Below are 14533 nucleotides of genomic sequence, written 5' to 3'. Positions count from 1 at the left end.
GCGCCTCAACCATTGTATATGGCCACCTGGTCGTACCTTTTAAGCCAGTCTTCAACAGTCTCGTGGTGTAATAAGTTGGCTAGCGCCAGTGATGGAGCAGGACCGGAGTGACTGTGTACCTCGGTCGAATTTCTTTGGAGAAGAAATTCTAGAGGCCCGTGTACTGTGCGATGTCAGTGCACGTTAAAAGAACCCCAGGTGGTCGAAATTTCCGGAGCCCTCCACTACGGCGTCTCTCATAGCCTTAGTCGCTTTGGGACGTTAAACCCCATAAAACCAAAACCAAACCAAGCCTTCTGTCTACATTCCTGGCGGTGCGCGCGTCGACTCGTGACACCGGCGCGATCGCCTTTTGCGCGGGGGCGAGGAGGGATAACCGTGTATTCCACATCCCAGCCTCCTTAAGAAGCCTACCGAACGCAGAATCAGGCACACCATTACTAAATCAGCCGTCCATGGATCGAAGCTCGAAGTTCTTCAGTTTCCGCAGGTGCATCAGCTGACGGCCGCGACGTGCCCGCGTCGATAAGCTGCCCCCAAGGCTTCACCACCCGCGTGATGACGATGCCGACAGGCAGCTTACTACCGGTCTCAGTCTCCCGAGTACGCGCGGCTGAGTCGCTGCGGTGAATTCCTTGGCACCGGCTGCGATTGCTTGGAGACCAGGTCCATGGTTTCACCGCACAGAGATACACAGCTTGCTGTGAAGTGGTGGCGGTGGCGCCTAATGTGGCAGGTAGCAGGGGCATCCTGGATACACAAGGGTTGCGACAGCAGGTCGTGGGCGGGGCGTAGCGTCGGACATTGGGTGCGGCGCGTTGCCGAAGCTGGGGGCTGGCTGTAGGCGGCAGTGGTGAACGGTGCCGTTCGGATGTGCCCTGCTTCTTTTCTATCTGCCCTGAAAAGGTCAACAAAGGTGTATCCAACACTCGCATCGTCTGGTATGTAGCTGTTCAGCCCTCACTAGAGTGATGAAGGTTAACGAAAGTCAGTATTGCCTAACACTTATTGGAACGAGCGATCCGGACGTTTATGCATCTAACGAGAGTGCTGGTTCGCGCTCTCGCTCTAGCCTGCGCAGGAAGATTTTATTTCTGCCTACGGCTCAAGTTGTGGCGGGACGCGGGGTTCGTCGGCTGATCGCAGCGCTCATTTTCCGATTGCGGCGCGAGTCGGGTTTGTCCTCAACGAACGAATTTCAGTGCACGTAACGTTTCATGTCGCATACGTGCACCGGTCCGCCTTTAAGCTTCAACCGCAAGTCCTTGAGCTTGTATATGACCGAGGAAACCACTTCTCTGACGCGGAACGGCCCGATCCCGTTACGAGGCTGCGAACTCCTTGCTAGCTTCGCTGAAAAATCCGAACCACCGGATAACCCACGTCGTAGTGAACAACCTGGTGCCAGCGGTCGTACTGTGATTTCTGCTCCGCCCTCGCAATGCAGTGATTGCGTAGAGCCTTACGTAAGGCCTCGGTCATTTTAGGGCGCAGCTATGCCAATGAGATCGTGCTGACGAAGCAACTGGCGTCTTCCTGCTCTCTGCGAGAACTAGTTCCAGCGGATTTAGGAGCTTTCTACTCGGAGTGAGAGAAGACGGCGTGTACTCAGTCGAGCAGTTAACAGTCGAACGAAAAACGAAGGTGATCTCTGGCAGATGGGAGTCCCAATCTTTGTGCCTCTCAGAGCACGAGACACACATGTGCTTCATGGTGCGGTTTACTCGTTCTATGGGGTTCGACTGAGCATTATAGTTTGTCGTTTTCCTGTGCTTAATGCCAAGTGCATCACACGAATCTACGACCATCTTCGCAGTGAAGTAGCACGCATTGTCTGTCAGCTGCTGTTGGAAACCGAGCCTGGTGAGTACGTCCATCAGCTTCTCAATGATCACTCGTGCCGTCAGCTTTTCAAGGGGAAAAGTTCAACCCACTTGGTGAAGTGATCCGTTGCCACACGCAAGAACTTGCTCCTACCAGGTGTTAAGGGATACGGTCCCATGATGTCACACGCCGCGATTTGCCAGGGAGTCTGCCTGTTAATCGGCTGCATCAGGCCGGGCGGTTGTTAACCTCGGGGCTGCACACATTGACACACATTGCAGGAGCGGTCACAGCTTAGTACGTGCCGTTTAATTCCAGGCCAGAAAGCAAAGCGACACAACTTCGTGTAATTCTTGGGGCCACTTGCGTCCCCAGCGATGCACGGGACAAGAAATGAGCGTCACAGTGCCGCTTACAACACACGCCGTATCGCCACCATCACATGGGCTACGGCTCGGGTCTGTCCTCGCTCTCTCTGTCTGCATGCGGTCGGTCGCATGACCTTTCTAACTCTGAACAGGTGCTCGCGAGAGTGCGTCAGCCACGGCGATGTCTTTCCCTTTGAGGTAGCGCACGGTGAAATAACGCTGCAGCAACAGGGCCCAACGCGTTAGGCGGCCTCTCGGCTCGCTAAGTCGTCTCAGCTAGGTGAGCGCCGTGTTGATTCCGTCTCGATAACAAATACCACCCCGTCGACGTAGTATTCGTACTACCTCAGCGTATAAACTATCGCAAGACATTCCTTTTATGTCACTGAGTAGTTCCTCTGTGCCGGCGTCAACGAACGGCTTGCGAATGCTACCAGACGGAATACGCCTTCATGCTCCTACACTGCTCCTAAGCCGAGGTCGCATGCGTCTGTTTCAATCGCAAATTTCCTGTTTATGTCGGATAGCTGTAACTATCCGCGAGCACCTTGTGTTAGGATGCGCAATGCAGCTCGTGACCCCAACTCCAGCGCTAGCCCTTTTTCAAAAGCTTCGTCAAAGGCACCTGCAGCGTTGCGCATTCTGGAACGATCTGGCGATAAAAGTTCGTCATTCCCAGGAAGCGTCTAAGACCGGCTTGATCTGCCGGCTATATAAACTTAAGCAAAGCCGGAATTTATCATCGCAAGGCAGAACGCGCCCTCTGTCGATCGTGAAGAGTGCCTTGTCTCCACATTCCTCGCGGCGCGCGCATCGTCTCGTGAATCCGGCGCGTTCGCCTCTTTCCTGGAGCTCCGGGAGCTGCGCATTACAGGCCAGTACACGCGTTTGTCGCAGACGGAGTAGATTCGCAGCATTCTTGCTCGACTACGTCCAAAACACCCCTCCCATAGACGACAGGTTTCACATCCAAGAACAATGGAGACGCACCCTCCATGAGCGACCTCGTCCAACCAACATGTCACATGACGACCATAATGGGCAGAAGCGCTAGCACGACAATAAACCAACAAAACTGGTGCACACTACGTGGACGTTTGCGGCCCTCACCACGGGAGATAGTGCATGGTCGCAGTAGCTCACAACAGCAACACAGTTAACAGCCTCACCTTCAGAACCCATAGTCCAACACACGCAGAAGAGATCGCGATTGCTCTCGCGGCCTCACATTCCAATTCAAAATACACATTCACCGACTCGCGAGGGGCCTGTTGGAGTGTAGAACAAGGCTAAACTCTCTTCGTAGCCTATCGAATTGACCAAAATTGCATACGGGATACGGATCCTGCACACGGTTGCCTTATAGAGGGCTCCTGCTCATCCGGGGTTGGCACGAAACGAGGCACCTGACGCAGCCGCTCGCGCGCTCTCTCACCGGGCTGTTTGCTCCGCCCCACCCAACCAGGAACCGGATTTTAATCCGGTCTGTACCTTCAAAGATGTTACAACCTACTGTCAAGATAGCCATCGCCTTTACCCTCTCCCACGTAGAGGCACATGTAAAGGCCTCAGGAAGGCGGATGAGTGGCTATTTCTTCACCTTCTCATCAATACATTGCTGTGCCCGGCAGCACTAAAAAATTGACCCCTCCTTTAGCGGCAGCTGCCAGCACTCTATAGCGATGCCTTCGGACACCTATCATATGGTATGTGCCTGCCCCTCCTACCCGGCTTTTCCCCCATCCCTAACCCAACCCGAGAGCACTGGGAGGCAATCCTGGTCGGCTTCCACGACTTACAGACCCAAGAAGCCTTAGTCCGAGGCGTGCGGGCGGCGGCCACCGCCACTGGGGTCCCAAACTAGGGACCTCCACCTAGTGATTGTAAGGATCGGTTCCTTACGGGCTGATCCAAACATACCTCCTGTCCCTTCCCAATAAATATTTTCGCCACCTCTGGAGAGGGGACGCGGAAGGATACCAGCATATCCCACACGCTTCAGCGGACGCTGCCGGCATTCTAGTTAGTGTACTGATCGTTGCCTGAATGCAAGTGGGGAAAACGAGAAGCTACTCCATGCAACGTGTGCTTTTTTATTTTAGACTCAATTCGGAAGGCAAACATGCTTTTCTTTCAAGATCGCCGCTTGTGCATAATGTTAAATTTGGCCATGAATGGAGCGCGGGAAGGATTTCGATTCACTTAACTCTCACTGTTAGGTGTGGAGGAGGGGAAGGTTATGAAGGAATAGATATAGCAATATTTCTCTGTTAGTGGACATCTGTAGGTTATATTGAGGGAGGACCAATCACAAATTCATTACCATGCAAGGAGCTACCTGATGAACGCAGGAGCTACAAGCCGCACTCGTGTTGGTAATAACTAGGAGAGTTGGCTTTCATTACTGTAGTGCACTGTAGTGATAATAATATATAGTCCTCTGTAAGCAAAACTCTAGCCTTCCTTTTCTTCGCAGATCCGAATCTGGCCGCCCATCACTCGTCATAATCTGCTGAGATGTCAACTTTCCCGACCTGTCACTGAAATACCTTCGCTCTTAGTACCAGTTTTATTAAGCGGACCACGAGCCACTAATGCTCTAGCTTCGCTATAAAAGCATCGTTTCAAAAAGAACTTAGCTCATTGTCTATCTCTGTCAGAAATGTTTCCACTTCATTATTTTTGCTGGTTTTAAAACTGCCCGCAGCCTGGAATAATTTGCAACTGACGCACTGTTTGTACGTACCCGGTAATATCATACTTTGATATTCCTTTTAGCTGTGAGTCAGAGCAGTATTAGTCAAAGTATTAGGAGGAAACGATTGAGTTGGTGCTGGGACCTTGAATGGCATGTCACTCTCTTATTTTACCGCCTCTCCCTTTTGTGTTTACTGACCAGGTGGAGATTGCATTGCGCGTTGGGACCTAACATTGAAATTCTATTTTAGATCGAAACCATCCGGTCAAAAAAGATTTTCCTTTCATGGCCGAGTGTCTAGTGTAACATCAAATTGCACGAAATGTCTTTGGTGTTCGTTTGAGGCATAATTCTACACATTCAGCAAGCTTGTTCCTTCATTAACACTGCGATGTGTGGCCTTTACTTTTACTTAATGTCGCTGTTAAACCGTTTTGATTCCTGTTATTAAAAAGAGATGCACTTGCGATCGCACGATGAGGAATAGTTTAATGGAAATAGAGGTGGGCATAAAGCATTTTTTTAGTTTATTTATATACGATGTAAAGGAGGAGGTCCCATGGAAGGAACCGTCGGGGTGACACCCAGTGCAGATAGTGCATAAAATGCACGTAAATGGTTGCAACAACAATACGTTAAATACAAACTTATATAAACATTTAATATACAGTTACGCTGCTTAGAAAGCAATTACAGAATCATCTTTTTGAAGTTAATTACCTCCAGTGCTAACGCGAAATCTGTGTGATAAAGAGCAACAACAATGGGACAGCAAAAGTGAGGTTTTGATTTTAACAGTAAAATGCACGACTCAACATTAAATACAACTTAATACTGAACAGGAATATGAGTACAACACGAAGAATAAATGTTCAAAATATCCCATGACATGGATCTGGTGCGATTAGCATATGATTTTGTTATTGCTGTGGATGTTCGGTATGATTTTATCTTAGGTTGACTGATTACGGAACCTTGTACACAAAATTTGCTATAAATTTGTCTTAATTGGCTTCGATATTATGTAGAGGAAAGTATGCATTAGCAGCGCACTATTCTTCAACTAAAGAAGTGGCGCTCAGAAAGCTGGCAATTTTATTTAACGCCTTAAAAATATTAGTGATAAATTTTCTGGGTGAAGTTAGCATAGTAGTAATGCGCATAAATCAACGAGAGCTACAGTGTTTGTAATGAAATGGTTAACGGCTTCAAATTTTCGGTCTTGTATGACTCAGTGGCAGCCCCATATTACACACAGGTGTTTATTTCAGCTCTGATAGTAATTTCTTGGTTGGGGTTTATTTAGTCGTCAGAGGGACAGGTCAAAAGGTACTCGATGCACCAAACCCGCCAAACATGACGTGTTATGTCGTCTGTATGAATTTGAGCTTCATCCAAGCCAAGTGTAGGTGTTGAAAGTGAGTAGCTTAAGTATCACTCCACGATGAAAGATAGCATTGCAGTTGACAGTGAATAAATGCGTTGTAAAAATTCTTGCTGAGTGCAAGTAGCTTTTTCCCGTTCTTTCGCGATGGAAAATTGGAATTAGACTTGCCTTGGCGGTGCCCCTGCGCAGGCTCGTCGTCGGTTGATGCGGGCCCTTTATTCTTCAGGCCTCGTTGTCGGTCGCGGTATCGAAGAATGGTTTCCCATTTTCCGTCCTCGAGCTCCGACGATGATATTTTCTCGCCTTCCACGGCGTACTCCATCTTTGCAGGTCCCTGGGAGCTCAGTTCCCGGCGGAGAGGTGACGAGCTAGGTCGAGCTCGATGGCTAGGCCGGCAGTCAGCCGGCAATCTGCCTAGGTGTCCGTAGATTGGCAAAATCCGGCTTCAGCAGGCACTGGACAATGGCCCGGATGTCGTCCAAAATATTCAAGCCCGAAGGCTGACGCTTTCTGCCGAAAAGTGGCTTCGAGGCAGGAGCCCATGCGAGACACGTCAGCACAGCTCCGTCCTCTTCCTCTTCCAGCCAACACGGTGCAGTAGCTGTTAATCCCTCCATATTTATACACGCCGCGCAATTTTCTCGCCCATGCGCAGTAGCCCGCTGCGCCGAGCGGCGAGGTGTCCACATATCGTTGGACACCTGAACCAGAGGGAAGGCGCCTAACTGCCCTCTTGGAACAGTGGGCACCTCAATCGTGCTTTAAGCTAACTGGCGGTAGTGACAGGTGTGCGCTGTATGCGTTGGCATTGACAACGTTGTGCCAGAAACGCGGCGCTGAAGCCATAAGCGGTCGTCTTTTGTAGTGTTCATTGGCGTTGGCGTTGACAACGTTTTACTCTCCGATCATTTTAAGGAAAGGAAGTGCGCATAATGGCTCCCTGGGTCAGTGGATGCAGAGCGCGAGAGCGGCGAGGCACGCCAGCTGTCCATAGTGACGTCACGTGCTCCTCGCGCAAACGCAGTATGGTCGAGCAACACAGCGCGCGAAACGGCGAGGTGGTGGTGGTGTAAAACATGTATTTATACTATGTACAAGAGTGGGTATAGGTATCCGTCCTCGCTTCGGCGAGCGCGGCTTCGGCCGCTTATCTGTTTTTTCAGCAGCGTCCGCTCCGGCGGACGCAGTTGTTGCTGCGACGCGCGTCTATTTCTTTCCCTTTTGTCTTTCCTCTGATCTTTTAACTCTCCTCTATCTGCACGTTGCAGCGGTGGTGGCTTGGCTTCAGCCAGTAAGCAGGCCCGTGCAATTTCCTTTTCATCCTTCTCTCAGTCAGAACAAGAACAACTGCACAAGAGTGGTATTGCTTGGACCGAGCCTAAAGGGCCCGGCCCTCACAATCACTAGGAGGGACCACAGTCCGGGACCCCTGTGGCCTCCGCTGTGGCGCGGGCTCTTGTCACCAAGGCTCGTTGGTGCTGGAGAGTTGAGCAGCCGAGGAGGGCAGCCTCTCAGTCCTCTCGGGTGGGGTGGGGGTGGGGAGACTGTGGCCAATGTAGCTCACGCTACAAAAAAGACGCAGACAAAGAACTCACGTGCACGATTGAGAGTCGGACACGCGGCCACGTAAACATAGCTTCACAGGATTTATGCACGGCGCTTATGAGGATTCATGCAGGAGTGACTCTCGAAGATATTCTATACGAGCTGCGCGTTGGGCTTTTGCTGGCCCTGGTCGTTGTTCCTTAGAGGGCATAGTGGGTTTCCACTGCCATCAGATAGCCTCATACGTCGATAGTATCACGTCGCCAAGTGTGGCGTATGTAGACGTTTTGGACATGACGACTGGAGTCGCATCAAGACTTGTGCCGCCGCTGCAACCAACCTGGTTAAAATAAGAATACACCGAAATAGTGGGCGACGAGATGGACACAGAGGAGACGTCTAGTGGTGTGGCTACTAACAAAGTGCTACCTGCGGAGACAGCCCTTGGCGAAACTGCGTTAGATCGGTGGCGGTGGTGAAGAAAAACCTATAATACTCAGAGTTTGGGGGTCAGAAGACCCGGCTACATGGTCGGTATCCTTACTCTGAGACACCGCACGGCGACGCCTCGCCTCGCACCCGCTTTACTAGAGCCCGTTTGGATTCCTATGTAGAGCAGTTGAGGAGATCAGTCTCACATGCCTCTCGGTTGAGGGGGGGAAGGAAGGGGGAAGGTGAGGATTTTGAGTACATGCCCAAACCATGCGAAACATCGCAGATCTCTCCCCAGTCCGGGCAGCGCCCATCTATGTCCGGATCAAAGTGTTTGGCGATGGCAGGACAGAGAAGCGTTCTTGTCTGCAGGCGCCGCAGAGTTCGCTCCCCCACCCTTGGCAGGTGCCGGGTAGAGGCGATGACTGTCGCAGTAATGAATTAAGACTTCGCGGAACCGGAGAAGCGGATTATGAGCTTCTGAGCCAGGAGAGCTAGGATGAGGAGCCGGGCCTGTGATCGCTCGGGTGGCCGCATCAGCGGCCTCATAGCCTCGTAGACCCTTGTGGCCAGGAGCCCCGATTGCGTTTGTGCGAGTTGGAACGGCGGGAACCCGTCTTAGAATTTGGGAGGCAAGACGTGATATTTCCCTTGCAAGATTGTGTTCCAGGTCCGGCGAGACTCTGTGATAACCCTTCTTGATTTTGGATAGGCGGCAGCGAGAGCTATTGCAGCTTCCTGCGCTCGCGTTGAATTTGAGACCCGAAAAAATAGCCCATCGACATTCATTCCGCTATTGACCACGGCAGCCGTGTAGAATTCCGCGGGCGACGACCTTGTGATGTCCACCTAGCAAACGCCCTGTTTAGATTCATATTGCCTCTCAAGAGTGCGGAACCGCGCTTGTCGGCTTCCTTAATGTGAAATAATGTCCATTTTAGGCTGGAGCGGCGCTACCCGGAGGATATGGCGCCACAGCACCGGGATGTTTTCGGTCCCCTCTGGTATGCATGTGTGTTGCATGTGCAAGCGGTTTAGCAAGCGGCGCCCAGGAGCCGTCTGCGAGAGCGCCGTATATTGGTTCACGAAGTGGGCCTCCCGCAACTCCTGATAGGAGTTTACCATCCCCAACGCCTGCAGTTTGGCGTCGGAGGTAGCGACCGGGAGGGCCAGTGCTCGCTTTTTTGCCTTCCTGAAGAAGGCGTCAATTCGCCCGTCTTCTTGTTTGGTGGTGCGTACGTACGGCACGGCGCAGGATCCTCCGGCTGGTCACGAAGGCATGAGCGAGCCGTAGCCTGTCCCTGCCTCCCAGACCACCCCGCTTGTTGGAAACGCGGTGGATCATGCGCCCTGCCTGTTTGCATATGAGCTTGAGCTTCGCTATAGTAGAGTCGTGCCTAAGACTTTTATTGATGAACAGACCGAGGATCCGGAGCTCTGCATTTTCTGAGATGGGACAGCGCGACGGAGATACGTGTAGAGAGGTGTAGAGACGTGATTTGCCATGTCTCGATATGCCGAGATAAGAGGAGCTAGAGCCGCCAGATCCTGGCATCGGGGCTGCTAAAAAGTTGGAGGGGGCGATGGACGTCGATGTCGAAGGCGACATGCCCACCGATTTGTCAGACCAGCTACCGGACGCACCGATTTCTCGGGACGTGGAGGACCCGGAGAAAGCGCCGACTGCTAAGCGCTGACGTGATGGAGTGGAAGGCAAGGACGCCAGTCTGGGGTAGACATCGAGGACTTTGGGGGCAGGAACACCTCCACCCAAAGGAGGATCTAAAGGCGACCAAGCCGCCTCCATGACTCTGCATGAGATCTCGAGATAGAGCTCGGTAGATTTGGGAGTGCCGAAAGAGTGAGAACTGCGTTCGCCGTCCGTCCTCTGCCTCATCATATGCACTACATGACGGCCTGATTTGGTAGCCACGGCTTGTCTGCGAGCTTGGCTGCCCTGTGATCTTCGTATGCTCTTCGAATTCACTATGGCTAGCCTGCCATCTCCATTGCGCGTTTCCACAGTGTATGTGCGAGGCCTCGCAGGAAGACGTAGACAGCGCCAGGTGTGGCGTCTGTTTGAGAGGGAGGTCGATTTGATGGCGGTGAAGCTTTTTCCTGTGCAGGAACAGGAATCGCTCAGTAATATTTGTTTCATATATCGATGGACACGCGACCCACACCATAATGTAAAGGAAAAAGTTGTTAATTAAAGAATAACGAGAAAAAAATTACCCGCTGTTTAACCACTGCTGAATATGGTAAAGAGCGAAAGCTATGGCGTTTCGGGCAACTGTACACGGCTTGGCGTCTGTAACGTTGAGTGCGTTCCGGACACAGCGTGCCCACCCGGTCACCCGGGGAAGTGGCAGTTAATGGTGGAGCGCTAGAGTTTGCTCACCCAGTTAATGGTGCGGCCTATTCCTGCAGTGCCGCGTGTCTGCCACAACCTTGTCAGCGCGAACGCAAGCAGGCTATATCTCTCTTTTATCACCCTACGTACCTCAAAGCGCGATTGAGGCGTCCACTCACCAAGGGATCCAGTTAAGCGCACTTCCTTCCGTTAAAAATAATCGGAATCTGAATCGTTGTCATCGCAAACGCTAACGAACACATTGAACGCCGACGGCTTCAGTGCCGCGCTTCTACCACCATGTGGCGATTGTTTCAAAATACGCTCCGGCACGCTATGCCGACGCGAACAAATGCGTACTCCTGGCTATTGTATGGAACAAGTAACATCAATTTTCGTATAGGGTTTAATCACATATTTATTTGCGATGAATTAACAAACTTCGAGAACAATGAAGATAGGCGAAATATTCCAATAGAAAAGCTGCAGAACGGTAAAAAAACATCGGGCTGAACAGTTTCTAACTTTCTTCGTATTACCTATTAGCTTTTCTCGCTCAGTGACCACGCTGGCGAGATATAAAATATACTACCACGTGACATGTGCGCTTTCACGCTGCGCTTGCAGTGCCCCCAAACGTTCCACCCAACCAAACAACAGCTCACCTAACCAAGTGTGGTGCCGTTAAAATTGACGGGCCGCGACGCAGGTGCTGGTTGTGCGATTTACGCGAGTGCAAGCGATAGGGGCTGTGTCGTCTTATCGCTATCGTGAACCGCCAGAAGTGAAGTGTACGGCTGGCATAAATCGCACAGCCAGACTCTGCGTCGCTGCCCTGTCGCCTTTCAAGCGAGAGCAAATCACACTAAATGACCCCTTCATTCGTACGCGTCCGTCTCACCTGGTATTTTTTGTACTTCGCGGTCATCTGCATGGAGGGAAAGAGCTAAGATGTCGGACGTTTTTCAGGCCCTTCTACAAACTTTCTCATTGAAATTTTTCTTCTACCTTCATTGCTGACGAAGGTAGTGTGATTAGCAATTAGGTGTGCCTAATTGCTAATCATGCAATTAGGCACACTACGAAAACTTGAGTGACTTGCCCCATGCAAAACCCAGCGGCATGCATTTGGTCGCGGCGTCTCAGAATGCCTCAGCGTATTTTTGAACCCTGGCTTAATTTAGATGGTACGCCCTGCTTATGTGGAAAGCAACAGCGTGGTCCCTTTGGGTTGTCTGAATGAGCCACAAGAGGTCATGTGATTTTGTCGTCAAGACCATGTCGTTTAGTTGTAATTTCTCTGTCACGCCGACGGCAACGCCGGCACCTGTTTTTTCACCACACGGGGCCTCTAACGCGAGGTGCTAAAATTCGTGATCTTTGTGCGCCATTCCCCTCTGCAGATCGCTATCTACAACGTCGCTCTCCCGGCTGTCAACCGCTTTCGGCAGGCCTTCAAGTGCGGCCCGCAACATCACCTCGTCACAAACTTCACCTGGCCTGATGTACCGAATGCTTCCACCACCGACCCGTCCTAGCTTGTGCTGCGCCCCGCATTCGCTAGTGAAATTGCTTCTCTAGAAATTGCGGATGTGCCCACATATCAAACTGCGATATATATTGCCATGTTGTGATTTGTATGCTTATCAGGACAACTTTATACTCTTAACTTTTTCCTTTGTGCGCTTGAATTTTTGCTGCTGATGCTTCGATGGTCTTTTTATTGGCTGGGAAAAGAGTTTTATTGCATCGAAAGTGTGCCTTTGTAACAACTGCCTGCAATTACCAGTGGTGTGTGTGGCTCTAGTTTAAGCAGAATAGGAGACTGCTTGTCAAAGTGAACTGCTCGCCATTCAGAGAACAAAGCTGACGGCGTTCTCCCGCGCGTGGTCTTTGTGACAAATACTGTATTCATGTGCGTTTTTTAACTAACGCTATTTGACATATTGGCCTTGTGGAGCTGTTGCCGAGAACTGTTGCATTCCACAGTTTATATCAGCCTCTCAGGTTTAGCTCTGTTTTTTTTCGTACCTATTGTGATTTAAAGATTCATTCCATTTCCTACTGCTTCGGTACCTGCTCTCAATATCGCTTTTACATTCACAAGCAAAATCAGATCACCCATTTTATGAGGGGAAGGTGTTGAGTTGCTGTCCGTGACTGCTGCGAAACAGCAAACGCCATTGCGTTTAAGGTGGTTTGCTACTAGTGGGTTTCTGGCAGCAGGATATTAAAATATGTCTTGTGTCAGTATATGTGACGCCCACAAGCACCTCTGGCATTTTCGCCTGGGCCAAATTTTGAGCTGTACTCTGCAGAACGCCGTCATAAGCAGTGCGGTGATTACGCTCTGTAATAATGCCGCAAGAACTAAAACTTATACAGTGGATGATAAGAAGAGAATATCATGTTTGTAGAAGCGCTTAGCAGTACTGCTGGTGTTGCTTTGCTTTTGAAATTTTGGAACAAACAGCGTAGACTGCGCCGGGGCCCTTGTATGCTCGTAAAGTCAGTGCTGGTTTCGTATATGTTCACCGTAGAATGTGTAGATACTGCTAGTAAGCGTGTATATAGGAATCAATCGCATTTTTTGTTGCATTTTTTGATCGCAACATTTTTTCCTTGTGTGTGGCTGTATGGCTCCTGTCCTTGGCTATAATTCATTTTATTGATGTATATGTAAGCGCCGCTACTACGGAAATCTTCACTGCAGTGAACTGTGTTGTAACACTCCTGTAGAGTGTGTGCTAATGTGAATATTTGTTAGCGTAAACTAGCAGCGTGTCACACTGCTTTTGTCAGTCCTCGCACAAATTTATTTCAGTTAAGGCACGCACTCCAATAAACATGCAGAAAAGTACCTGTCCTGTGTTTACGTCAACCTAGTGGAGCCCATGGCATTTAATACGCGCAATTTTTTGATGTGGGAGGTATAGGGCATGGCGCGTCTTTCGAAAAACCGAAATACTAATGTATCTTAACGTCAAGGTTGGCAACGCTAAAATACGAAATGACACAGCGAACAAACCTCCAGCTTTGCCTGCATAAGCGATGGTGAACGAAGGTTCAGGGGAGGAACCGCAACTGGTCTCCAACTTTCCGAGAACAGGGCTTCTCTTTGTGGGGGGAACATTGACGATCTTTGAAGGGGGTTAAGTAAAGCCTTCACTCCGAAGAGGGAAATCCAGGGATGAGAAATAAGCTGCGGCCTCAAGCGGGTGCTTTAAGATCTTTTGCAGGTTGGCTGCTAAAGAAGATTCTACGGATCTGGTAGCGTGGTCAGGCCGGAGAAGAGACAAGGAAGATTGGAGACGTGGTTTACGAGGTAGGCACTTAAGACTTTACACCAGTATTTACATTATGTTCACATGAACAGCACCTCAGAGTGTGTGTCAGTATTAGGGAACGTCCTAGCAGACGGGAGCCACCGGTGAGAGAGAACTTGTTCGCAAACAGGAGTCTCTCGGCCGCACCCGCTTCCGAGTTTTATCGGAACTTCCTTCCTTAAATTCGGGGCATCCAGTGGCCTTAGGATCACGGTGTCTGTTAAGGAAGGGTGCTTTGTCGTCCTTCCTGCTGGCACCTTTGAAGAAAAAGCGGACAATGCCATAAAAAAAAATTCAAGGCTCTGACATTCAAGGCAAGAAAAGCCAAGACAAATGCCGTGTCGTCTTTTGGAGTAAAACAAGTTGCTAATGGTACCCAAAATGTCCGCATGGCAAAATCATTCAGAATTTTTCTTGTATTCAATTCTCTAACATTTATCCCGTTGTTTTTTTTTTCATTTATTTCTCCCCATAATTTCTTCTTATCTATAATTCCATCTTTAATTCCTCGGAATGCGTACCCAAAGTTAAATGATTAGCTTGGCACCAATTTACCTTCTTTGGGCTCTACTCACTGAACCCTGGCCAATCCCCCGTCGT

The 14533-nt window shown here is 50.2% G+C and overlaps 1 protein-coding gene across 1 annotated transcript in view; it reads left to right on the top strand.

Annotated features, from left to right (window-relative positions):
* LOC149328344 (uncharacterized) overlaps positions 1–12145 on the top strand; it is a 30551-nt gene extending 18406 nt beyond the window's left edge. The window contains exon 4 of the mRNA XM_089558965.1: positions 12011–12145. Coding sequence (XP_089415091.1) covers positions 12011–12145 — 135 coding nt within the window. The remainder of the gene's footprint in view (positions 1–12010) is intronic.
* Positions 12146–14533: the final 2388 nt, after the last annotated feature.

Source organism: Amblyomma mixtum, chromosome 9 (genome assembly GCF_055824585.1).
Source record: "Amblyomma mixtum isolate Tamu chromosome 9, ASM5582458v1, whole genome shotgun sequence".
NCBI classification, from domain to species: domain Eukaryota; kingdom Metazoa; phylum Arthropoda; class Arachnida; order Ixodida; family Ixodidae; genus Amblyomma; species Amblyomma mixtum.
This window is presented reverse-complemented; position numbering and strand designations above follow the sequence as displayed.